Here is a 25,445-nt window from a genome sequence, read left to right on the forward strand (position 1 = left end):
ACGGTCATAAACACGGACACTCCTTATGCAGCTGATTCAGATGAAGCTTACAATTTCATCCTACACATTCAAGTCTCTGTTGCAGTTATTGTAGTCCACAACAGAGCACGTCTTCCCTCTGCTCTTTCACATTTTAAATAAACAGTACTAAGCGATTTCCGGCCTATCCACGGAACATTGCTTGCTCTCAATTCAGAAGGCATTCAATGGCGGCGAGCCTGTGGCGGCCCCTGGTGTATGGTGCGCATACTGTTCACTATAAATGTAGCACTTTGCCCTACAATGTGCAGTGCTCACCAAAGTCGGCATGCAGACTGCTCAAAGATGGCACCACTGCCTACGCAATATGGCCGTGAATCTACGTGAGCACCAGCAATTAATCTGTAATGTGTGGTGAGACGTATAAATAGCGAACAAACTCAACCAGCAGCGACAGTCATTCAACCTATGTTCCAACAACCAGGGACTTACTCACCGCTATCATTGTGATTTAAGTGTTGGAAGTACTTTTCAGCACAAGTTCGCCCAATATAGAGCTACATTCTTAACTCGCACTTTTGGCAGAATTTCTTGCTCTTCATCATCACTACCATGTGACAATATCTGCTCACAAAAAATCATGGAATCCTTTTTTTTTGGACAAGTAATTTTATTAATGTACCATATAGCAAATACATCTCTCATCCGTAAAAATTTCCGCTCTCTTCTGCAGAGGTGCCCCACATTGGGAGCAGTCACATTAGATGTGTTCCCTTGACTGCTTCTAACTGGACTATGTAAAACTTGAAATGAAATGCCTGTGAACTCAACAGGCATTGATAAAACACACTTTGTACAATACATACATAACATGCAGTCACATGCAGCTAGCTGAGCCTAATGAGGTGAGCTTATTTGTCAGAGCTTTCCTGTAGAAACCAGTTGAGAAGTTTTAAAATGTACGTATATACAGGCAAACATTGCAGCATTGTGGGAAGTCAAACACTGTTACAATGATCATGAGGCAGTGTTAAACACGAGTCTTAGACTACAATGAGTAGTTCACACCTGAAAGGAAAGAGTGACATTGCAGGCACCAAACATAAAAACCTTGCGCTTTTAACACAGTTCCTATGCTAAAATAATTTATTTTGGTCCCTTCTACAAATTTTATTGTACTTTACTTGGAATGGTGCAACACAGAAAAAGAAGTCTCAAAGCAGCTCCTTTGCTTGCAGGAACCATTACTCGTAAACCTCTGGCAACAATTGCTGCATCACACACAACACAACAGAAGATTTAAAGTCATGTATCTGTAAAAAAATATAAGGTACACTTTTCCACCATCTGAAAAATTTTTTACACATGTCATGACTGTGTTCACTGAAATTCAAAGGTGTGAAAAATGAGTCATCCTCTGCATTCAACCATTCTTCGAATGCACTCTTTACAAACGTTCACAACCAGTGGAGTGATTCAAGCATGCCCTTCAGCTGCTTGAGTAGAAATCACCAGGTATGCCCCATAAAAGGAGAGAGGAAATCAAAACCAAACCCTGCTACAGGTTTCAATAGCGGACATCATTCACGGTTTGACAGCAAATAGCCCAATCTTTGCGCACACATGCATCTTGTGTACTGATGTTTAAAGTCCTTGTAAATGCAGGCTTTCCTCAAGCCTTGCTTAAAATATGTTCATAAAAGCTTGAAAACGTGTACAAAACAATCGTCATGTCTGTAGGAAATCAATAAGTCAACCAATTGTTGTTGCACGAGTTAGTGAAGTGATAGCAATGTCTTATGGCACTCGGATGAGTTGTAATACTGAAAGCTTATGCATTACATGCACCCGCTGATGTCGTTAGGCACGGAAGACATCAATGTGCTAATCAAGCCACAGGGAACGGGAAAGACAGCTGAACAATTTCAGGATGGGAGTAGACACAACAAACAACACTCCTTAGTAGCACAATGTGGCAAGTTGATGCACAAAAATAAAGGACAAAGAAAAGACTACAGTGGCAATGTTTTGGGCACAGCTCACACAAAACGGTATGCACTTAAAAAAAAAAAAGAAGAAGAGACGAGAGAGTTATGTATACTATGTACATCAAACTGCACGAAACTTTAGTGACCTTTCTAAAAGGAAGCACAGTCCTCAATGAAGACAACTAACTCCATTTTTACAGTCTTGTGTGTGTTCCACCAAAATAAATAGCACATGGGAGATATCAAGTTCCTGGAAGTGATAACTGGTCCCACGGTGACGCGTCTTCGTTTGCCTTTCCAGAGTCCTGTTATAACCCACAGTCAACAATGGTCACAGTCTGCGTTCACTGTTGAAGCCTTGGCGAGGTGACTTGAAGTGACCAGAAGCAGACGGCAATTGAAGGTGCTAGCGTCGAAACAAATGCAAGACTTTCACTCAGATGCAGAGTTCTTTGTTGCACACTGCTGGCTGCTTTCAAACGAAAAGCCTTTTGTCAGGAGACACGACTGAGATCACTCGATGCTTTGCATGAAGATTTTTGTGTGTTCTGCCGACAGCTGCGGTCCTAGAAAGACTTTTCCAAGATAAATGGAGAGCTTTCTCTGCCACTTTGTGCCAACTGTCGTAGTGCTTTGGTAAGTGGACTTTGAAGAAGAAGAAACATTATTAAAGAATAGTCCGGCAGTTCTTGCTGTGGTGGCCTCAGGTGACGGCCCAAAGTCCTTGGACTCGAGCGACATCTGGGACTTTGAGTCAATTTTTTTCTCGCTACCATTTCTTTGTGAGCTTTCCATCAAAGATAATGACTGGCCAAGATCCAACTTTCTTTTTTCATGACCCCATCTAACTCAACAGTTAAATGATTTAAACCAGATTGCAATGCCTATACACAAGAGACATGATGAAATTCAGTATCTGGATCCACATTCTACAGAAAAAATTTCTACCATTCTCAGAATTTTGCCCGCAACCTTCATCATTTAGGTGGAGTGAAATGAATAATGAAGAAGCCACATTTGAACGAACAAAGTTCTCAGCTGCCCCCTGCACACACACACTTTGGTTGTTGTCTACATGCCATACCAGCAGAGACAGCCCTGACTTGACCGAGTCTGCCTTCTCACCATGAAGGAGACGCAGTAGCTTTTCCACAGCCTGCCTGGCTACAACTGGATGACTGCAGCGACAAGTTTCTGTCCCACGCACAGCTTGGAGCACTGACTGTCACTAGACCGTTGTTTCACTCCGGCTACGATGGTTGAGCGGCTGCAGTTCCCGCTTGAGTCGGTCGTAGTCATTGTAATACTCGTGGTCATCGGTGTCCTCATCGGAGCTGTGCGGTTTGCGGGTCACCACTCCGGGCTGTTGAGGGGGCACCACCGTGTTCGGAGAACCCAGGGGGCAGGTGTTCACATACTGGGGACCCGGGTCACGAGGTATTTGCATTGCCACTGGATGTGCAGGTCCGTTGCGATTCATGAGGTGGTACTCAATGTTGTCAACACCCTGCAGCGGCCCCTGCCCATTCGGAGGAACAAAGTCTGGCATAAAGCCTCTGTAGCCCTGAAGACGGGGGTCAAGGCCATCAACACCTGCAAAATGCAACACAAAAAGTAGTGATCAGTGACGTTCTTGGGGTTAGATCTTCAGAAACTCCCAGCACCAATACTGGTACTCGGAACAAAGCACAAAGCTGGCCACGTAAGAATTGAAGAAGCAGAATGCTTATGCTACTGACACTTATGCATTTTCAGAACTCCTATTAGACAATGGTCATGATGTCTGGCCAACTTGGAACAGTACCTAAAAAATTATTGTCTCTATAAAAATTGGCACGTTGTTGCATTATATGAAAAGGCAAGGGCATAAAAAAATTTTTCTTATTAGCAGCCTCTTAACTATACGAAAAAGTCTCCAATGTGTGCTCTTGTGACAAATAAATAATGGCAGTACCGAGTGTTTTCTTGCATTCTCTGTAGGACAGAGCATTTGCAACAAGGCACACAAACATTGCCTTCATGAAATACAATATAACAGCAAAATCAATGCAGGAAAGCGCTAAGTAGAATTTCAAAAATACAGATGTATTTTTCTATCGTGATGAGAAACTTTTTGCGTCTTCCTGCACTGTGCGATGTCCATGAAATATATTTTTTTTAATAGGCTGTACTCCTATGTAACTGTCACCATACACAGACGAGGCTATAATGCACAATGTTCTTTACAACTACTTCTTCTGGGAGTCTAGATCCAGATTCTAGAAGGCTAGGTCCGTATATACTACTAACTGCTACACAATCACATGAAGTCAGTAGACAATGACAAAAGAAAAGTACAGGGTAAATTACCTTTTTTATTTCAAACACAAATGTCATAAATAAAGAAAAATGAAAGTGGATGAAAGAACAACTGGCCACAGCTGGGACATAAACCCATGTCTTCGCATTATGTGTGCAATGCTCTTCCTACTGAGCTATCGTAGCACTATTTTCCAATACACTTTCTTGAGCATTATATGTGTGCAAACTCTAGACCTGGAAGTGTTAGCCAGCACTAGAACTCATGACCACGAATTTTTCATGAACTTTCATTTCTGTTTGTTTATAATTTCTACATATGAAATAAAACAAATAATTTATCCTATACTTTTCTAGGTGTGGTTGACTGTTGGCTTCATATGATTAATTGTGCCTAACAAAAATCGGGCCCCTTTCCTTGATTCCTCTTCTTGTTAATTGCTACAGTCGTATGTGTGAATATTTGTGCCTACAGAAAGTTAACATGCAATGGGTCGTACATCATAAGCTGACAGTCACTAGACAAGCAGCAAAGAAGTGACACAGATGTAAAATAGATGATAATGGAAACTTTGAATTGCTGAAGAAACTCCTGTTATATGCAAGACACTATAAGACACAACTACGAAAAATAATGACAATTCCTATCGAAAAATAAACTTGGAAATCCTTTTATCGAAATCTGTGAAACGACTGCAGAACACTGCAGAATGATGTTGTCAGAGCTGCAGCTTAGATGCCAGGGAGATTGAAGAAAAGATGTCTAGCATTCAAATGCAATTGTTTTCAATAATACACAACTTTCTCAGCTGAGCAAAAATAGAGAATTCAAAGCAAGCAATCTACAATATAGCCTGACAAATATAGTGGCAAATTCCACTATAGTTGGTTCAGAGCAGGTTTGTCTTTTCCACACACTCACGAATGAAATCTGGGCAGAGAGTTTCTCTTTCTTGCTCTTCTGCTGTTAAAGGCCAACTGCAACGAAATTTCATTTGCGCTGAATTGCCTATACATGCTTAGCATATATACTAACAGCACAATCATGGCGAAGCCGTAGGGCTGGTAATTGTCTAAGTTTCTTATTAACAGCCTTTAAATAGTGCCTAAGCAGACGACACGTGTACATGGCAGTAAGTGGTAGTGATGCGGATATGGCAAAAGTTTCCGAGAAACGAACACAACTGCTGATCTCTCAGTTGCGCCCAAGTTGCGTTGTTCGCTCAGCATTTGCGAGTTGATGGGAGTCTCTCTTAGATTGGTTGCTTATTGTGCACGTGATTTGAGCTGTTGCAAGAACGCCTACATGTTGCGTGGCCATAGCATGCTTGAAAACGTACTTGTGAACACGAGTGATGGCTGTGCAGTACGCAGCACTGAGTAGAGGAAAGCGGAACACATCTTTCCTGTCCCAGCTTTCAGAGCGCAAGTGTACATCGTGCCACAGCAGGCAATTGAAATGCAGGCCAGCCAACACACGCAAGCATGTAAAATGCACTTGACAAAGCTGCCCAAGCTACATTTCTACATTTCTACAGTCCCTTACGCGTGCAAAATCTGCTTGCCAAACGCTTTCTCAGGATGATTATCAGCACTATAGGCTGCGATGGCACACAAAAAGCCAAGGTAAGTTGTATTCAGGGGCGATATTCTCGTGCGATCATTTCCAGTAGGGCATCCATCTTTGAGACATTTTGTGCATCTCTACATCGGATGGAATGGAAGCCTTTTTCTGACACAGCACTATAAATGCTGTCAGCATGAACTGCATGCTGCATTTGTCACAAAGGAGAATGTGAAGCGGTGGCTGTGGTGTAGATGCAGTGGCAAGCCATGCAGGAATGTAATGCTGCCACCAGAGAAAAATGAGCGGAACTATACCACGGCTGGAGACCGGCCTGTCTGGCTGTGACCACGCGCATGTTGCGCCGAGCTCACTGCCGGGCTGGAGGGTACACCTCTCTAGCCAGGCCATGCAGTCTCTCAGCTACCTCTCATCCTTTACTACAGATGGCAGTATTTGTTTGATTAGTCAATGAGGCTCGCATTTCCAGCGTGCCAGTCAGCTGCCAATGAAGCTGGTTGGATACATCATGCCGGAGACGCCAAGATCGCTAAAATTTTTTACCGTGCGCATTAAATGTGAACCACAGCAGCGCAGTCATCAGTTGTTGTCGCAACAAAAGAGCACAAATGTGCAGCGAGCGAGTGCTTTGTTGTTTGCCGAAGCACTAGTTTCTGTGATACCGAACTGTATATAGGCCGGCATGGTGCTGGTCAGCTAAGCTAGCTTCACGATGCGCTCTGCTTCAGCATGAGATAGGACATGCTCTTTTCATGCACCAGCCATGCTAGACTGTACAGCGTCTAATTTTTACCAACGAAGCCCAACTGTGACGCGAGTGGATCGCGTCTGCATTATCCCAGACTATATTTACACCTTTAGCTTGGTCACTCCAATGTCCTCTTGTTCTTGAAGCGGAGATAGAACAAGGCACCGCTTGTTGAATGTTGACAACCAGATGCAGAAAACCGGCTTGATTTCAAGAAGAATACTTTGTATTATTATTGCACGGGTACAGCACATAAAGCAGCTAGCAGAGTATAGTAACGCTGTGGCTAGCACACGTACGGGACCTGTTCGCTGATACACTGGAACGGTATAAAAGCAGGGGAAGCATATGACCCGAGCACTGGTTCTCTACAGTCTATAAATAGTATGTCACTTCTGGCGAGTGGTAATGGCGGCATTATTTTTTTTCAGTTTCAGTATGAAAAAAGATTTTTGCGAGCGTTCTGCGAAGCACCCACTCGCATTTCAAATGTAAAATTTTCCACAGAGGCTATCGTATGTAAAAATGAACTGAAACGGGGCTTTTTATACAGTTCAGAATTTTGTTGCATTTGGCCTTTAATAAAGTGCACACACAACCTAAAGAGTGCTAGCTCAATCTAAATCGCTTCCATGCGATTTTAGTGCTACAAGTGGACATTCACATGTCAGTTTGTGTATATTTTGCATGGTGGCCGGGTGTGCTGCCACCACTGGGCTCGCTCTGCTACTACAGAGCTCAATTTTGATAGAAAGTGTCGGGAAGTGAACAGTTCAAATATACAACAGCAGTCGCTGTGTTACATAAACTATGACAGAGATACTAAATCTGAAGCCAGCTGTGCACGATTCAAATGTTGATGTGATCTCATGCAGGGCATTTTGTTTTCTTCTGGCAGATTTGATAGGAAAAATCTGAATACAATGTGAATGCTAGCTTGCAGACTGGACATTACTGTGTCTCTTCACTGTATCCTGTGCAACCACCCCACCCCACAGTTTTGCTACAGTTGTGAAAAACACTCACCATTTGAGTAGCGACTGTCCCCAATCAAGTCCATGTAAGTGGTGGAGAGGCCCTTGGATCGGGGTGAAGGCATCAGGTAGTCATCCTCATCCACCGGTAGGGACATGCGCATGTCACTTGGCTTGGATCCCTTGGGAAGCGTTGCCGCATTGTGCACGAAGGCATCGTCATCTCCTTCCTCTGAAAGATGGGTTGGAAACAAGTGCAAGACATGAGCTGCCAAAGTGGTGTGTCCACTTTGCTTTCTGTGCTATGAAGCAGGATATATGGGACTATCTTTTATCAAGGTTTGTGTTCACAAATTAGAACAACTGTCTATAAATTCTGGGACAAAGAAAATAATGATACAGTTTAACCTGAATATATCTACGTCAGAATGTGTATGAGATACTGTATTATATCAAATAAGTGACTAATTTTAATGTAGTGTTATGCAAAGATGAAAAAAATGGAGGAGTAGATGTCATAAAAATGGGCCGAGCATTCATGGTACGCAGAACAGAGAGTAATGACAAAATTGTACATGAAAGTTGGAGTCTTGCTGAAAGTAGTTGGCACGTGGCTACAAGAGCCTGAAATGAGCCTGACAAATTGCCAGCCACCCTTTTCGTGCCCTTTGGGAATGTTACTAATTGGACAGAGCCACCACATCTGCATAGTTAGTGTCTTCACACCTATCCTCGTGACCATTTTAAAAAATCACCCTTTATAGTTCTCTTGTACATTCACACAAGCGGCTCACTTGTGAAATAAGTGGCTTTGGCAGACCAGGCTCCCCTTTAATTTCCAACATCTTGTAATTACGGTAATATATAATTCCATGATATATCAAACTTTTCTACTTTGCTTGTTTATTTCAGTTTACTTCTATATATTTAAAATAAACTGCACACAACATTTCACGTTAGGTGCTCACAACTTTCTATGACCTTGCTGTTTAAGTTGACCAAGTAGAAAAAACCAGTCAGAGAAAACACAAAACATAATGCCAACACAGCACTGTGGTCACACAAATGTCACACAATTGCCAAAAAAGTGCAAATGTATACTGCAAGCACAGAAGTGCTTTTGGTTCCTACACAACGTCAACCAATGGCTCAAGTGTTCATCACTCATCCTGAATTTTGACAACCACTCTCATGCAGTGTTCATGCATGAGACAAATGGCATGCAAAAGATTCATTGCAATGGTAAGCATGCAGTAGCGTGGAGTTTCACAGATAAATTAATCCCAGAAGCCTGGCTTTAGTGTCTTTATGAGCCAGTGCAGAAATATCGGGAAGTACAAATCTTCACAACAGTTAGTGACATTGATTTATCGTGCAGCCTTCAATGGCGGAAGGGGGGTGGTCAGGGTCCCTTTCACCCTTCCAGGAATCTTAATAACCTCCCTTGAGAACCTAAAGTTAAAGGGGTTATTGACATTACAAGTAAGATCCTAACTATTATGCCATACAAGTATGTACAAGCATTCGAAACTGTTGACAACAATGATAGAGTAAGCAGCCTTTGGTATTTTCAACAATGCCTGCTGATAAGCTGCTACTTGTGAACATGTGCACGTAGAGCAAGACACCCAAGTTGAGCTAATATGGGTGCACACTATCATGTAAGTGTTACCAAAACGGCATCCAAGCTATGCACTTGAACATTATGGCTAGCACACTAAAGATTCATATTTCCCCCTGCAAACTTGTCTAGAACATGTGATGATCATGCTGCATATCATAGGCACCGTGTTCTAGGTGAGGCCCACATTTCAATTTAAGAGTAAATCCAAATCCATATGCACACGTGTTGCCTTAAACTTATCAACTACGGTACAGAACTGCTTCATTTGCATTGCAGCACACTGTTCCCACAATTCATATAAAATTTTCCGGGACAATAGTTGGCTAGTTGGCTCCACTCGTAGTACAAGTGAACTGCGCAAAGTGCAACACCAATTTCGTCGCAAAGCAGCAGCAGTGGCAACAAACTTTCACTCAGCATACATGGCCGTCAAAGCAAGCAAGCAAGCAAGCAGGCAAAGCATGCATGTTTGAAACAATTAGGAAGCGCAGACGAACCAGCATCTTTTCCAAGGAGCTTTAGCGGGTCAGAGCAGTAGCGCTGGTTGAGGCTGTTCTCTCGGCCGCGAGGGTTCATACCATTGGCGTGGCAGCCCCCATTCATGTCAGGATGTGGAACCATGTTGGCAGGGAAGAACTCGGCTGGGTTTGGAACTCCAACAGAGGGATCCTCCTCGAACCCGCGGTCATCCATGAATTTCTGCCAACAAAGGTTGATATGTAAGAAGAACTTAAAGTTGGGCTAGATGGTAGAGATTCATCGTGGCGCAATGGGTCACAGACAGAACACACAATAACGGGGATAGACAGCAATGCTACTCGCACGCAACTGAAAGACTTAATTAAAATGATAAATAAATAGATCAATACAGTCATTGCGCATGCTCAAAAAACCGGACAAGGAATGACAGAGGGGGAGCAGAAGGCAATACTAAGCATGTGTCTACCAAATGGTCTATTTTCTTGGCGGACAAAGCAACAGACAAGCAACTAACATAATTATCAGAGTTCTTGGAATATATGGTAAGCTTCAGTAATTCCTTGAGTACCCTTCCTTTTGTAACAAAACAAGGTATCTACCTTTTCAAACAGCAAGCAGCCGCAACTCGCATAATGTTGGGCCAGGTGGCTTCTGGACTTGTTGACCAATGTAAGCATCTTACCTGAATCTAATATTTGTGCATCTACCAGTGCACCCTACAGAATATTAAATTAATACACAATGATAATATGTTACAATACTAATAATGTACAGTGGAACCCCGTTCATACGTTTTTCACCGGACCGGGGAAAAAAAACGTAACAGCCGGGAAAACGCAACAGTGAGGAAAGCTCCGAAAATGAATGAAAAAAAGTGCAGCTTCAACTATAGACAGTTTATTTCCACAGAGTGCGCTTAGGACCTAAAAAAAAGTCCAGAATTGTGGCTTGCCGTTTCATTCGCTCGCTAGAAATCACCACACGTTTCTCAATAGCCTGGAAGGCCGCATTGCTGTCAGCGTCGCTGTGAGGTGCGACGTACCTGCGGAGGAGGTCCAGAGCCGCAACGGCTTTTCGAAAGCTACGATTTGGCAACTCCCCGGCATCATGCGGCTCGTGCATCGCAGTCTGCGACTTCACTCGCGACTGAGATCCCAACGATCTCGGCGATGCTCTGACACTCTGACGTCCCGTCAACAACATCTACGGCGACGTAGTCGTCGTATGTGACCGCCATTTTGGCTTTTGGCGAGTTTTGGCCGGGCTTGGCTATGGAGCTGGCTGCAAGAAGCCGCACGCCAATTCGATGGCGGCCTCTCGAACTGGCGTGCGGCTTCTTGCAGCCAGTTCCATAGCCAAGCCCGGCCAAAACTCGTCAAAAGCCAAAATGGCGGTTGGAGCGCGTTGCCTACTTTAGCCCAGGCGGGTTCGGGGGGCTAAGTTGCGACGTATCATGCGGGAACGTTTTCACAGCTACGACGTAACAGCGGGGTTCCTTATACATTGGATCCTATGGAAGCTATGCCGGGACCGGATGAAAACGACGTAGCAGCCGGGAAAACGCAGCAGTGAGGAACGTAACAGCGGGGTTCTACTGTATTTCATTTGCAAGTATTGCCATTGTCTGTGCCCTTCTCTGCTGACATGAAAATTGAACACAGAACAAGAAAGGCCACTAGTCCTTGTGGTACGTCCTGCCACTCCTATTTGTTTCACTACAGTACTTATCACACAGGACAAACTACCTTCGAGTTGTTTAGGGGGTGCATATTAGTGTGACAAGAAAAGAAACGCTTCACTAGGAGGGAGTAGGAAGGAATAGAGAAGATGATAAACTTCCAACTGTTTATTCATAAAGCAAAGTGGAAAGAATAAAACGCATGTGCATGCATGCAGAAAGTCACGTTAAAAAGATACAGCAATGCGTCAAGTAGTTCGAATTCATTTGCAAAGAGATATTTTTCTCAACACGGAAAGTGCCCGCTCTGTTCCTTCCTTTCCTACTTCCTGCTCCAAAAGACTGTTTCCTCAGTCATGCTAATATGCACCCCGTCACCTTAAACTAACTTTCCCAGAAACATATTCTACTGTATCTTAAAAAGTTCTGTGCCCATCACAAAAACTGTTTGGCTTGGAAAGTTCAACTAAGCCACACTATATTAAAAATATGCACTCAAGACAAATAGTAGATCTAATAAAGGAAAATCTTTCACTGAGGCATTCAGAACCCGTGAAAGCTATAGTTTAGAAAAATGTATATATTGTGCAACTGTTTGCTGTGGATTGGGTTGTTTGCTGTGGTTGGATTGTTTGCTGTCGATTGGGTTCCAGGTTTTAAAGGCACATATTCAAAATGAATGAAATTGATCTAAGAGTTCAACACTGAATTGATAAAATCTCTATAGCCTATAACATAATTGTGTATATCTGTAGCCATGTAGGTATTTGCAGTCTTATTATGCTACCACTGAGCACAACCCATGGCAAACAGCACCATTACAGATGATAACCGACATACACTAAAACTTGACCTGTGTGCATTCCATTCCAATCATGCTTATGAGCAGCAATGTTATAGCAGCACAAATCTAATGAAGAATTAAGAACAATTAAGAGCACTTGGCATCATAGGCACGCACACAGGTAGGGGAACAAAGGCCAATGCAATACTTCTTCCTCCCTCCTATGTACGACTTATTAAAAGATTAAGTAGACTCGTCTCCAGTTGACATCTATATAATGCGAAGCATGCTTGGTTTCATAGAGAATTGTTTTTACAAATCATATCAGTGTTCTCCAGCGAAAGGTTACTGTTCTTGCAATGTGTGTATCCTATTGGTCTCCCTCTCTCTGTCCGTGTGTGCGTGTGGGAGGGGGGCGGCACGCACTGGGTATGCGCATCTCTAGAAATGTGCAGATGTCTAGGGCAGAGCAATCACAATGTACGTTTCTAGACCGTTCTAGGAGAAACCAGAGCCGAGTGGGATGGCACTTGAGCGGACCCTCGTATTATTATTAAAAGTGCAACCTCAAATCTAAAGCAAGGATGCCCAGCCTTTGATGCAAAGCAGCTTCTCATTAAGTGCATTGACATCAAAGTCAATTGTGTAATTCGACACACTTTCTTCTGGGCCACAAAGCTTTCAATTCAATTCAGGCAGAATGACATTTCAAGCCGGAATGCTAAGATAACTATGCAAACCGCAGATTCATTCTTTTTACTGGTTGCTTTGCGAAAAAGGCCAGGCACCAGATACACGACAGAAACTTGGTTGACTCGGACAAGAATGCTTCACACTGATGGCAGGCATTTACTTCAAGGGGTTTACGGTAGCGCGATTAAAAGACGGGACAAAAGAAGACACACAGGGACACACACAGCACTATTTACACTAGACAAATCACATGTAATCTTAATACATCAATCTTTGCACTAGCTGCAGTCTGCTCTCATAAACCAGACAATCTATTAGCTCTACAGCTTCGTTACCTTGATCGGTGTAGGTGGTGGAGCCTGCTCGGCACCCAAGAGCATGCTGGGCTGAGCTCTGGGCTGCAGGTACTCCTCAGCATCCATGATGACCTCCGAGCCTTCCATGGGCATGCTCAGGTTCCGGATAAGCTCCTTCTCATCCTGCGGAGTGTAGCTGGGTAGCCGCATCAACTTGTCGCCAGGAACGACCAGATAACGCCCTGGATCGCGAGCCATTTTGGCAAACTCTTCGGCCAGCTCTTTGAAGGAGGGACGTGACCCAGCGTCAAGCATCCAGCCTGTGCAGATGCAAGACAGATTTGTTAAACAGATAGGATAAATGGACAAAAATATAGTGAAGTGAAAGCATAATTCAAGAGTCAAACAATAGCAAATCCAGGATTTCAACTTGTGCTTCTCCTATTAGGTGAACACCTGCGCATACATTTTACAAGCAAACTTAAAGGTGTCCTGGAATACTTTTCTAACTAATCATAGAATGTCCTCATTATAAATGTACATCATCCCACGAATCTCATGCAGCAAAAATTTTTCAAACCGTTCGGCTGTGAGTTATTACACCGATATCCAGCCTTCTCTTGCTTTTTGTCTCCACTAGCGCGCTGGAAGCTACACAGCAGAGCAGCCAAGAGGGCAAAGCCTTGGCCAAAAGTTGGAGTGTCGCGGTGGCAAAAGGGCTCATCGTGGCACTCTGTGGCATCCGCAATATCGCAGTATGCCACTGCCATGTCAGAGGCCACATGCAGCAGACGCAGCTACGCGCCCCATGCAAGTATGGAATAATTTTTATTCCTTTTTGAGATCACAGACATATATATTTTTCCTTTATTTAACTAAATATTAGCAATTATGTATTACTGACAATGTTCTTGCGGTCACGAAAACAGTCAACAGCATTGGTTGGCCAACTGCTTTCGATCAGCTTTCGATGGCGACATCACGTATGCGAGAGCAAGCGTTTGTCCAATGCTTTTGACATCAGATTCTAAATTTCCTGCTGCATGCAGTGTTATAATATTTGGCTCACAGTTCAGAGAAGCCTCGTTAGCAGATCAGCAACGTTTCTTTTATTATGTTCAAAAGGCGTTCCATTGCACATGAAAGTTATGTGCCCCCAAATAAACCTTCATTGGATACTTTTCAATGGGTGCATCACAAACAGTGCTAGTAGAGTTATTATTTGATTGTTGAGGAGAAAGAAATGTGTTAAAAAAAGAAAAGAAAAAGGAAAATAAAGAAATCTTGGTCCGATGGTTCAATGAAATGTCATTGTTTGGCAACAAGAAAAAGCTCAGAATTTACACTTACACTTGATCATGATCATGTAGACATCAATGGTGCAAATTGATGGCTGGTTGAGCCTCTCTCCCTTCTCGAGTAGGTCGGGTACATCACGTGCAGAAACGTTTTCATAAGGTCGCATACCATATGTCAGTAGCTCCCATACAGTCACACCTGCAATAATGCAGTGCAGGCAATTCACTTTCCAGGCAGGCAGGTAAGAAGATTGTGGGCTTCATTATTTGACCACTTTGTAATTATGCGAGTAGAATGTAACCATGTGAGTCTAGGGGAACTTACCGAATGCCCAGACATCACTCTTGTGTGTGAAGATGCGGTGTTGGATGCACTCCAATGCCAGCCATTTGATTGGCATCTGAAGTACACAAAGGAATAACAAAATTGTGAGTGCAAGACAAAATAAAGAATTGGCACATTGGACAAAATACAGTCGCTGACTGATTTTTCGGACTCCAAAAATTCGGACATGCTCGATTATTCGGTCTGCTTCGCTGCACCGCCATTCTCCCCATAAACCATAATGTGTAACAACTGCCGAAAGTTTGGACACCTTGCAAACTCTCGTCTGATTTTTCGGACACTCCTTGAGCCAACTCGATCGAAAGCACCTTGAACCGACTCTGACCGGTGCATGGTTCGACTTGCTGAATGCCATTTTTGTTTTGAACGGAGCCTCCTTTCTGCCCCATGAAGTGGCGCTACTGCAAATCCCCGCTCATCATCATCGTTTCTGCCTGGTTCGTGGCTACAGCAGTTCCAGTCTCAGCTTAGTAAGCCATGTCAAGACAGTCCAGCAGCTGATTTGTTTGTTTCTTTGTGCCTGACGCTGTGGGTAGGCCACGTTTTTCGTTTGTGCGACTGGTATCGGCGTGATGGCGTGGTGATGTTTGCTTTCTGTGCTGTGTCGAGGTTGCGGTGATGAAATGTGGCATACGGAAACATAGCGTAAAGTGTCTAATGGCACCTACAGTGCCCGTGCAGACTGCGCTGGGGAATGCCGTCAAGTGGGTGCCGGGAGCCTAGGATTTGTCACCTTCCGATGTGCACCCTACTGACGTTGAAAGTGTTCTGCCGAAACCTGTGCAGTGGTTACGGACACCGTCTCATTTGACAGTTTCACAGGTGCTCACGCTGCTGTACTGACATGCGCAGAACTCGATGACGGCGAGATCATTCATCAGGTTTCTGCTGCACCGCCGGACGATGACTCCCGAGTCGGAAGATGACGCACCATGTGCTACACTGCCGTCGCATGCGGAGCATGTACAAGCAGTGACTGTGCTTTCAGCCCCCTATAGTGACCGTATGACCTTCTCTGAGATTCAGGCTTATCTGATTGCGCGTAAACGGAACAGTGTGCAACGGCGCATTCACGATTTCTTCAAGCCTACTGCCGAGCCCGAATAAGTGCGTGGAAATAAAGAATTTCTTTTTTTTTTCTTAATCTGCTTTCTCGGACACCTGTTTATTCGGAAATTTCCGGAGTCACCGTGAAGTCTGAATAAACGGTCGGCGACTGTATACTGCAGAGCAAGAAACAATGAACGAAAGGAAACATGTAATAGTACCTTGCCACCAGCTGCCTTGTACTCAAACTCATTGTTGTCAAGCAGCTTAGCCAAACCGAAATCGGTGATCTTCACACAGCCGGGTGTTTGAACTGAAAAGAAGGATGGCACAAGATTGTCAGTAAATGCAGCCTCCCATGTAAAGGGAATTTAAAGTTATGCAGGAAGCTCCTGGCAAACAGCAGATACAAAACAGAGACACACTTACGCAAGACATTTCTTAGGGCAAGGTCGCGATGAACCATGCGCTTTTCCTCCAGGTAGGCCATACCCTGAGTAAAGAAGCATACTTCAGCTTGAGACACTCTCATTAAGAGTACACACACTGTCAAAGCAAACTTGCTAAATCTTCTTTAAGGTAATAACTGGATTCGAAACTGCTAAAGCCCTCTGCAACAATCTTTTTGAAACTAGAAAAGAAAGCTTACAGAAATGCCCTCTTCGGCTGTGCGCAGATGCAAGTATAACTATAAAACACTAGCAGTCAGTTTCTGAAGGAGTTCAATACAGATGGATACTAGAGTAGACAATGGTTTCAAACATTCAGATCCTTATAATCTGTGCTATACTGCCCACTAAGATGCGAACGTTAATGAGACCTAGTGGTCCAATTAGGCAATTAATGAATTATCACTTAATTATCACTTATATAAAGTAAAAGAATGTAGAAATTTGGAGAAATTGCAAATTCTCACACATAATATATATAGGTTTGATATATGCATCACATGAAAGGTCTAGGTACTTCTGCTATTGCCCCAAAATATCGCAAATGTAAAAAAGAAAAGCACATTTGAAAGTCTATACTTTGCGAGCACATGGCATTAGAAAGACAATTAACTGGCAAGTAAAATCTGCAACCTCCGAAACACTTCTCTGGAATCTAAAATGAGTTAAGAACACGGCTTTTTCCCATAAAGCAAACTACTAAGGGCTTTTCTTCACTAGAACTATACTACAAATTAATGAATGAGTACCGCAATAGTTAGGGAGCTGAGACATAAACTTGCTCCCATTCTAAGGATCGATCTGAAATCACCCCGAGATGGGAACAACAATACCATTCACACACTGCTCAGAAGTACTACCTGGATGTTCTAAAGAGATGCATTAATGAACATAGAGTTCAGCCGAATGAAGTGTTAACTTCATTCGCGCTTAACTTGCAATATGTTGTTTGCTATCAGCTTACCCGAGCAATCTGGGTGCACCAGTTGAGCAGTGGTTTGGAGCCGATCTTGTCCCGGTTGTTGCGCACATAGTCGAGGAGGCAGCCAAGGGGCATCAGCTGTGTAACCAGCATCAGCTGTGATGTTAGGCAAACCGCCAGCAGCTTGAGAACATTCGGGTGGTCCACACTCGCCATTATGTACGCCTCCTGCAAAGAAACCAAGCAGCAGCCATATTCATAAAACAGCCGATAGGCTCCTATGCTCCAACTTGCGCTAAAAGAACCACAATAGACAATATTTTGCAACAGTTATTTCCCTACGATTCTGTTCCCATCATCAATTACACTGAGTGATTGATCCAGATAATCGTGGCAGCCCGGCAGCATGCGAATCAATGATGAAGAGAAAAATAAGAATCTTTCAAAAATTTGTCCAGAGGTGCCATATCCCGCTCTGCTTCGCAACCACTTTCATTCAGCATGGAGATGCTCTCTCCAAGAAATAATAGTGATAAAAGCATAGCAGGGAAAGTCACGTGCCTCACATTCCACAAAGAACAACAAGCATTTCACTACCTTCTGGCACTGCCGCTCTTTCTTTATTATATTTCATTTGTAGTTTGCAGTAGTAGTGTGTGTACAAAATTTTGTCGAATCTACAGAAAAATTAAAAGTGCAGAAGAACTCTTGTAATTAATTACCTGTACGTAGGTTTGCTTCAATGCTAGTCATGTTTAAACACAAGCATCAGAAAGAACTCTTGGATAAGAGCAAACAAGTGAACTCACTTCCAAAAACTCCTTGTTTGTGTTAGGTGCTGTGTCCTCGCGAAGAACTTTGATGGCGACAGGTATTCTCACATTTTCACCCTCGGGCACCCAGACACCCTGAATAAGAAAGGTCAATTTAAAGACTTGGGGCATACTGAAGCCACGAAAATTGTTCAGTATGAAACACAAAGGGCGTGAACAACAAACAAGAACACCACAACAAGAACTGACCTTGTAGACTGTACCAAAGGCTCCGTAGCCAAGGATTCCACCTTTGCGAAGTTCTGCTTCCTTGACAATTCTTAGCTGGGCAAGATTGGGCTTGATATCTGTTGGCTTCAGAGGCTCGTTGTCTTCAAAACCGCTCATGCGCTGTTCAAAAACGAAATATCACATTACTACACTCAACATTGAAGATTACATCCACATTTGTCGCACCGCAATCGTAGTCACACAAAAAGCCGTGCAGTGTAGCAAAGAATATAAAGAACTGTTTTGCTCTGAAGCTCGTAGGTGACAAAGAGTTCGAAACATCAGGATACCTACACTGTTTATGGAGCTACCAAGTAATCTAAAAACACGCAGTGGCATTCTGTGTGCAGCAAAAAAAAAAATGCATCTTTTATAATTATGAACATAATTTTAATCACCATGACGCAAAACCTTAAATACAACATTCAGCATGCACAATCCTGTTAAGGAAGAGTGCATTAGTATAACGAATAAAGAAAAGTTTTTCAGAAAGCTTTGCAATCACAAGGAATGAAAATCCACTTACAAGTTCTTGAAAGAAGAAAGGAGAGAAAAGAGAGAAAGAAGAGAGAGAATCAGGCGAGGATAGAACTTGCACAAACATACAAAAAGAAAGAGCGGTCAAAACTTCTTAACCCTTATGCAAAACTATCACCAAGCATTTCACAACATTCTGGGAATGTTACCCTTCCTAAATTTTATATTGTCTGCACTATGCCACCTTAGCAGAAAGAGTAAGAAAGGAGTGCTAGCTTCAAATGGAAACTCTTGACTCATTCCAGATACACAATGTCATACACAATGCCCCCGAAAAACTGAAGAAGGATGCTACTCTTGTTGCAGTAGCATTCTGGCTTCTGGCTGTTTCTGTAATCAAGAAATAACTAGAAAGTAGGTGTGAAATCCAGGACCTACAATTCTGTTTAACATAAGGATTGCAACACATTAATATACTGTATCAGGCCAGTTGGCGCATATCAACTTGGAATAAAACTGTGCAATGTTATGTGGACATTGCGAATCACAGGAATGACTGGGACGAGCACATACTAACGACAGGGTTGGTTGTTCCTGCCATTTCTGTGCCTCGCTTTGTGCACTATGCATTGCGCAGTTTAACTTGAAGCTGACAGCAACGCAGCTTCAATGTTGCTGTTCAGGCCTAGTGACATTCTGGATGTCTTCATAGATATGAATTCTAGCGCACTCATCTCTAGAAAGAGTGAGCAAAGTATAGCAGCTGTCTTACCATGGTCATCTTGACGGTGTTCTCCTTGGTTTTGGCTCGCTGGAACCAATGGTAGCTAAACACAGCCAGAAAGATGCCCAGCAACAGGATGCAACCGCCGGCACTGGCAAGGATTGCAGGCAGATGATCTTCCTCCCTGAGGTTGAAAGAGAAGGAAGAAACAGAAGTACAAAATGAAGTCACTGCTATTGTAACAATGTCTTGTTGGTAGCTACAAGAGTAAGGTTGCAGAAGCATGTCACACAGGGCTAGCTCATTCAACATAGCTTGTGATGGTAAACCGTGCAGAAAATTAAGACAGAATGAACACTCTCAGTACTTTGTGATGTATGCAAGTATTTTCTATAGCAATGGTAGCAACCCTACAGGCTAATTCAAATTTTACTAGTCAGCAGATGCCTGACCCTACTTATGACTTCAATGGCTGCAGTATCTGTCTTGGCAGAACTTAGGGGACAATGCACGCACGATAAAACTCCTGCTGAAAATGCACACACTTTCGAACTGCCTTTGGCAGCTTTACAGTCGAAAACATCTTGCAATGAATGGTTAGCCTATTCACCTCGTTCTAACGCAGACCTTTTCTTTTCGAATTGTTCTGAAAATTTCGGCGCATTACAATCGGACACGAAACCAAACCTACCTTTGCAACCTTAGAAACGGCCTATTACCATAGCTAATGTAATCGCATTTGTCATCATAAGGCGGCTGCAAACAAGTTTCCATGCAGGATGATGACTAGAGGGGCAATGCTGAAGGGTTGTCAACACTTTAAATCCTGCAATGGATCTGGTTAGTATGAATAGAGAGGCAATGCTGAAGGGTTGTCAACACTTACGTCCTGCCATGCAGAGCCATTTGGTTGGGATCTTCTTCAGAGCAGTGCGGATCCTTCGTTGTGGTGTCATCGAAGACCTTGTATGGCTTCTCAGGAGGACATGTGGCAGTGCAGTTGAACTGCAGTGGTGCACAAAAAAGAAAAAAATAAGGATGTGTTACAGCAGTACAACAGGCAACTGTGTCAACCTAACAACGAATGCCATGACCTGCCTCTATTTCTATCATCACTGATTCACACATTTTCACAAACCAGCATTTCAATACCAGCACATTTGATGTATCAAGTCAAAGTGGTGGCCAACTAAAACCCAAAAGTTTCAGATTTACTTTAGGCAACAATGCTTACTGGTGTTGTAATAAATGAAAATTATTTCAGCAGACTGTCTTTCACAAATAGATGCAAGAAAGAAATGCCTCACAAATGGATCCATTTAGAGAAGCTGTCACACATCAAATTCTGAAAATAACACAGCCATTGTAGCTTTGCTGAACTGTTGCACAAACCTTACTGTGCAGTACTTGGGCTTCTTGCAGACAGCATAACAGAAATCAAGATTAGTGAAGAGTCAGTACATCTATATGCGTGTGCTCAATGTGATCACCTGCATGAAAGGCCACGTTTTGGGCTTTTTCAGTCTGCTGAAGTTTTCAGTAAGTAGGCCATGGTGCAAATAGAAAGTCTGGCATGTCTATACAACTGTATCGACAAGACAGGATCCCTATGCTCAATAGGGACAATTCGTTTGCCTCCTAGGAGATGTTGCTAATAGTATTTGTACATTATGCCATGAATTTATAAAGTAAGTTCTTGGCCCTGAAAATGAATTGCCACATATAGCCTATTATTTCTGGAAGGTATCGTTTATGGAAAAAGCGTTCTCAAGTTTCTTTTAGCACCAACCTGAGTGCGGTTTTCAGAGTCATAGATGCGGAAGTTGCGACAATTGGTGCAGTGGGCTGCCGTAGGTCCGTAGCATCCTCGGCACTCATCGTGACACCGCAGGCAACGCCGGTTGGCCTCGTCAGGAAAGTGATCTCTTTGGCAACGATCCTCACACTGCTCTCCACTGCTGTAGTGTAGGCACTCACAGACCGAGACATGTATGGAGTAAGATGTGCAGTTCTTGCAACGCTGGTGACACTTGCGGCAGACCTGGAGACAATGAAGGGCAAAAATTCATTTGACACCCGATAAAAAGATTGTATAAATTCTTACTTTGCACAAGTTCCTTCCTTCAGAATGAAAAGGCGCAACATAACTTCCTTTCTACTTGGTGCCCACGTCATTCAAAAGTGGCTAGCTTCTTTATTTTTATGAGACCTTGTGTATTTACAATTGCAAGTCAATGCTATTCATAAACGGTTGTTACAAAGGGAGTGGGTCTTATACTCACACCTAAAGCACAATGAAATCTCTATACGATATGCGTTATGACAACACATACAAGAATAAACATCTAATAAGACTTGCATAAGACATTACAAATATACATGCAAGTAGAATGTGTTACGGGAATAACATAGAAAGTACCGATTTTCCAGTCAAGGACTTCAGAGCTCCCTCTTCCTGTGGACCAAAGTATTCATGGTAGAATCCATCTGGACAGGCTTCATCCGCTTTCAGACACTGCTCCTGAAATTTTTAGTGGTGTCAGCAGTTAAGAGATTGTAGACGGTCACCTTCCAGGCAGTTTTCGACAAAGGGTGTTCCTCAATCTTTGAGTAGAGCAGAACTTACCACGACATTGGGGTCATAGGCACTGACAATTGCCTTCTCGCAAGAGTTGCAAGCATCCGGTCCAACAGTGTTGTTTGGTCCAGTGCACCTAACAAATAAAGTGTAGATCATAAACAGATAAGTTATTTCAGCCATAATGCACGAAAGCCTAATGTTAAACACAAGGCAATATGACAAGCAAGAAGTAAACAGTTTGTTTTGAAGAACATTGAGGACAAATGATATGCAGGTCAAATTGCAACATCCAACAAAAGGTGATGTTGTCATACATGAGGACTTCAGCACATGGGTTTTGGTGCATATTAAAGAACACCAAGTGCTTAAAATTATTCTAGAGCCCTCTTTTTCAGTGCCCTCGCATGAAAAATGCAATTTCAGAATGGTAAAACCACTCAAAAGTTGCACTTCTTGTCCCTTGTACGTTCAGGTCAGCTGAAAAATCATTTGCAAATGTAAGTAACTACATTGTGGCCCCTAAGTACTCACCCCCCAACGCAGTTTTCATGGCAGGGCATACAGAAGCCTGACTGGTTGTACTTTGATTCAGGACACTCCTTGACACAGTAAGGCCCATCACGGACATGTCGACACTTGCTGCAGTTACCAGGTCCCTATTGCAATGAACACAGGAAAGGAGGAATGCATCATTAATTTCATGCGACTTCATCTAAGCTTACGAACATATTAAAAATTGAACCAGAATTGCAAAGCTTACACAGAAACAAGCAGTTATACCACAATGTATCTTGTTCCAAGTACTACAACAAAACACTGCAAAAATTGATGTCATAAACGAACATGATGCAGTGGTTCTTGCTGGTTTGATTCTATTAAAATAGTTCTGAAACCTGCCACTTAAAATCTACTGTAAAAACATTTATGCTCATCACAAATTGAAGGCGGAAGGTTACCAAACTGGAAACAAGACATTTAAAACAGTTCGAAGCAATAAAACAATACATGCAGAAGTATTGTCAGAAATCTCTTAAACTGTAGCATGGCAAATAGCATGTGGCATGACTACAGAGTTCTTCATCCAGTCAATGAAACAGTGCATTTGAAGCATAGCTCTGGCCAATGCCTGCGCTCTTAACAGGAAGGTTATTGGTATAGGGCGAGCTTACCGAGACTAGGTTAAAACATGTGAAACCAAAGGAAAAGTTGTCATTCATCTAAATGTAACAAGCAAGAAGCTACAACCTGTAGCTTCATGCCACTTTCAGGTAGATGGGAACTCTCCCATCATCAATGGGTAGATGTGTCCTCCTCCACCTCTCGCAAAAATCATCTCATCAGCGTTTCCTGTGTGCGCATGTGCATGTGTTTTCTTTAAAGAATGCATATGTGCTTCCACAAGTCAGCAATATGAATATCAATAAAGTTTTGAAAGGAGGAAAAAAGTGCGAAACATGACATGTGTAACAAAAAATCATCCTGATACCTTTAAACAGGCTATTAAGGGGTTAATTTAAGTCCAAGAGCACCGTGAACAAAAAACAAAAAACACGGAAGAACTACTTACAGGCCCAGAACATTCACCGAGACATTCTTCATGGCAGTGCTTGCACACAAAGTTCCCGTCATCGTAGATGCTGAAGAGAAGAAGGAAGAAATAATTACTACTTTGAAAGCAACTTGTTACTGAATATTGCAATAAGTTCATTAACATCTTGGAACTGCTGTCCCAGAAACACAGTAGAATAACTGTACCTTTTTACTTTATAAGGGAAAATATAAGAATAACAGAAGGGACACCATCCATCACTCACACACTACAGGCAACTTGCAATGTGCGAGGTGTACACAAAACACACTTCCACAACAAACTTTATGCTGCAGTAGAGCACTGGGTCCCCCCCTTTTGCTGCAGCGGGACCACGCTTCACCTAATGCTCTACTTGTTTAGTGTTCGCAAGGATTGGCAATAGCATTCGGTTGACACTATCTTGGGACGAGGTTTATCCCAGCACGGACCCAGCTCCCACAAACACAAAGCATCACCACTAGTTTAGCATTGTATAATGTAGGCAGGTGCAAGCATGTATGTTCTTGTTGTTACCTTTTAGGTGTGTCACACTTGTCGATGCAAGTGTCTTCTAGACGGTATGATTTGCAGGACAGGCATTCATTCGGTGCTGGGCCCCAGCAACCACTTGAGGAGCACTGTGGGTGGCATACAAGCTTTTGTGCCTCTGCAAGAAAAAATGTTGAAGAAGCTTTAGTACTACTGCAAAATATAAGAGCTTTTCTTTCTGGTGCATGTGCAAGTGCATAAATATTGGCCACTACTACAAAATCATTACAGAATAAAAATTATACTTATTATGTACCACTGCAATCACTCAGCTAGCGTTACCTGCCTTGTTGCTATAATTAGAAGTATTGACATTTATTCGTTTTGAAGAATTATGCTAAGCGAGCATCGAGATGCATGCGACACTGCTGAAAAGTGCACATATTGAACATATGTGAAGAACAAAGGCTTACTGAACTAAGTCACACTGGATATTTCTTTAGAGCACAACTCTTGGACGCTCGTTCCTGCGGTGAGTGTCGGCGTCCCTCGTAATCGAGCAAATGAGCACAGCGAAGGATGAAAGAGCGAACGTGGAGTGCAGCGGGGTATGAAAGGTAGTGATAGCAAAGAAAGCGCAAGGAGGAAAGCGGAGAACGGTGCAGCGGAAACATGAGGTTGAAAGAAGAGGAGAAGGGTGTGACGAAACCATGAGAAGAAAAGCATAGCTCTGTGCAAGACGGGCTCTGCGGCTACGATGGCTACAAGATGGCGCCAGAGTAGCGTGCGTCTGATCACCGATGACGCCATCAATACCATACATGGAAACAAAGCGCTACATGAGATGTGTGGTGCAACTGCCTCTCACGAGGCAGTTGCACCACACATCACTCCGTTTGCAACGTGCTGCATGAGACAGATTGTCCACAGATTGTGCGTCCAGCCAATATATCACAAAATGAAAACACGTATACAGCTGCGCTCAAATTTCGCAACAGGGAGTATCGTAATCATAGTTGAATGTTTTACAGTGAATGAAGTACAGTCCCTAAACAAGGGCAGCAGCAAGCAGTGTATAATTTGACCTCCAGCGAACTGTCACACAAAAACTCGCTTTTTCATCTGTATTGGACGCCACTTATTCCATTTCTTTGTCAGTTAAAAATCTTTAAATTATTTTCTTGTATTTGCTGCCAGGATAACCTTTCCAGATTTTCCAGTACTGTATCAAGTGATCGTGCTATAATTAAAGGCAATCTCATTATTACTGAATAATTAGGCAAATAGTGTTGTTGTGCTCCACTTGCTGCGCTCCTGATAAATTGATAAAATTTCTGTTGGACTTATTTTGTCCCGCATGTTCATTTTACAA

General features: G+C 42.9%; 1 protein-coding gene across 6 annotated transcripts in view; it reads right to left on the reverse strand.

Annotated features, from left to right (window-relative positions):
* Positions 1-618: 618 nt before the first annotated feature.
* The window catches only part of Egfr (epidermal growth factor receptor), a 226,427-nt gene continuing 201,600 nt past the window's right edge, over positions 619-25,445 (reverse strand). For 5 of the 6 annotated variants that reach the window (XM_075680693.1, XM_075680690.1, XM_075680691.1 and 2 more), the window contains 19 exons: positions 24,119-24,251; positions 23,582-23,651; positions 22,546-22,670; positions 22,060-22,147; positions 21,853-21,954; positions 21,223-21,474; positions 20,320-20,438; positions 19,482-19,617; positions 18,212-18,352; positions 17,999-18,097; positions 17,232-17,417; positions 16,248-16,311; positions 16,040-16,131; positions 14,751-14,826; positions 14,478-14,624; positions 13,167-13,447; positions 9,694-9,895; positions 7,625-7,804; positions 619-3,560 (listed from right to left, as the gene is read on the reverse strand). In XM_075680693.1, the coding sequence (XP_075536808.1) occupies positions 3,196-3,560; positions 7,625-7,804; positions 9,694-9,895; positions 13,167-13,447; positions 14,478-14,624; positions 14,751-14,826; positions 16,040-16,131; positions 16,248-16,311; positions 17,232-17,417; positions 17,999-18,097; positions 18,212-18,352; positions 19,482-19,617; positions 20,320-20,438; positions 21,223-21,474; positions 21,853-21,954; positions 22,060-22,147; positions 22,546-22,670; positions 23,582-23,651; positions 24,119-24,251 (2,858 nt within the window). In that variant the 3' untranslated portion in view covers positions 619-3,195. The remainder of the gene's footprint in view (positions 3,561-7,624; positions 7,805-9,693; positions 9,896-13,166; positions 13,448-14,477; positions 14,625-14,750; positions 14,827-16,039; positions 16,132-16,247; positions 16,312-17,231; positions 17,418-17,998; positions 18,098-18,211; positions 18,353-19,481; positions 19,618-20,319; positions 20,439-21,222; positions 21,475-21,852; positions 21,955-22,059; positions 22,148-22,545; positions 22,671-23,581; positions 23,652-24,118; positions 24,252-25,445) is intronic. The other variant, XM_075680695.1, reaches the window with a different exon arrangement.

Source organism: Dermacentor variabilis, chromosome 2, assembly GCF_050947875.1.
Source record: "Dermacentor variabilis isolate Ectoservices chromosome 2, ASM5094787v1, whole genome shotgun sequence".
In the NCBI taxonomy this organism is placed as follows: Eukaryota; Metazoa; Arthropoda; class Arachnida; order Ixodida; family Ixodidae; genus Dermacentor; species Dermacentor variabilis.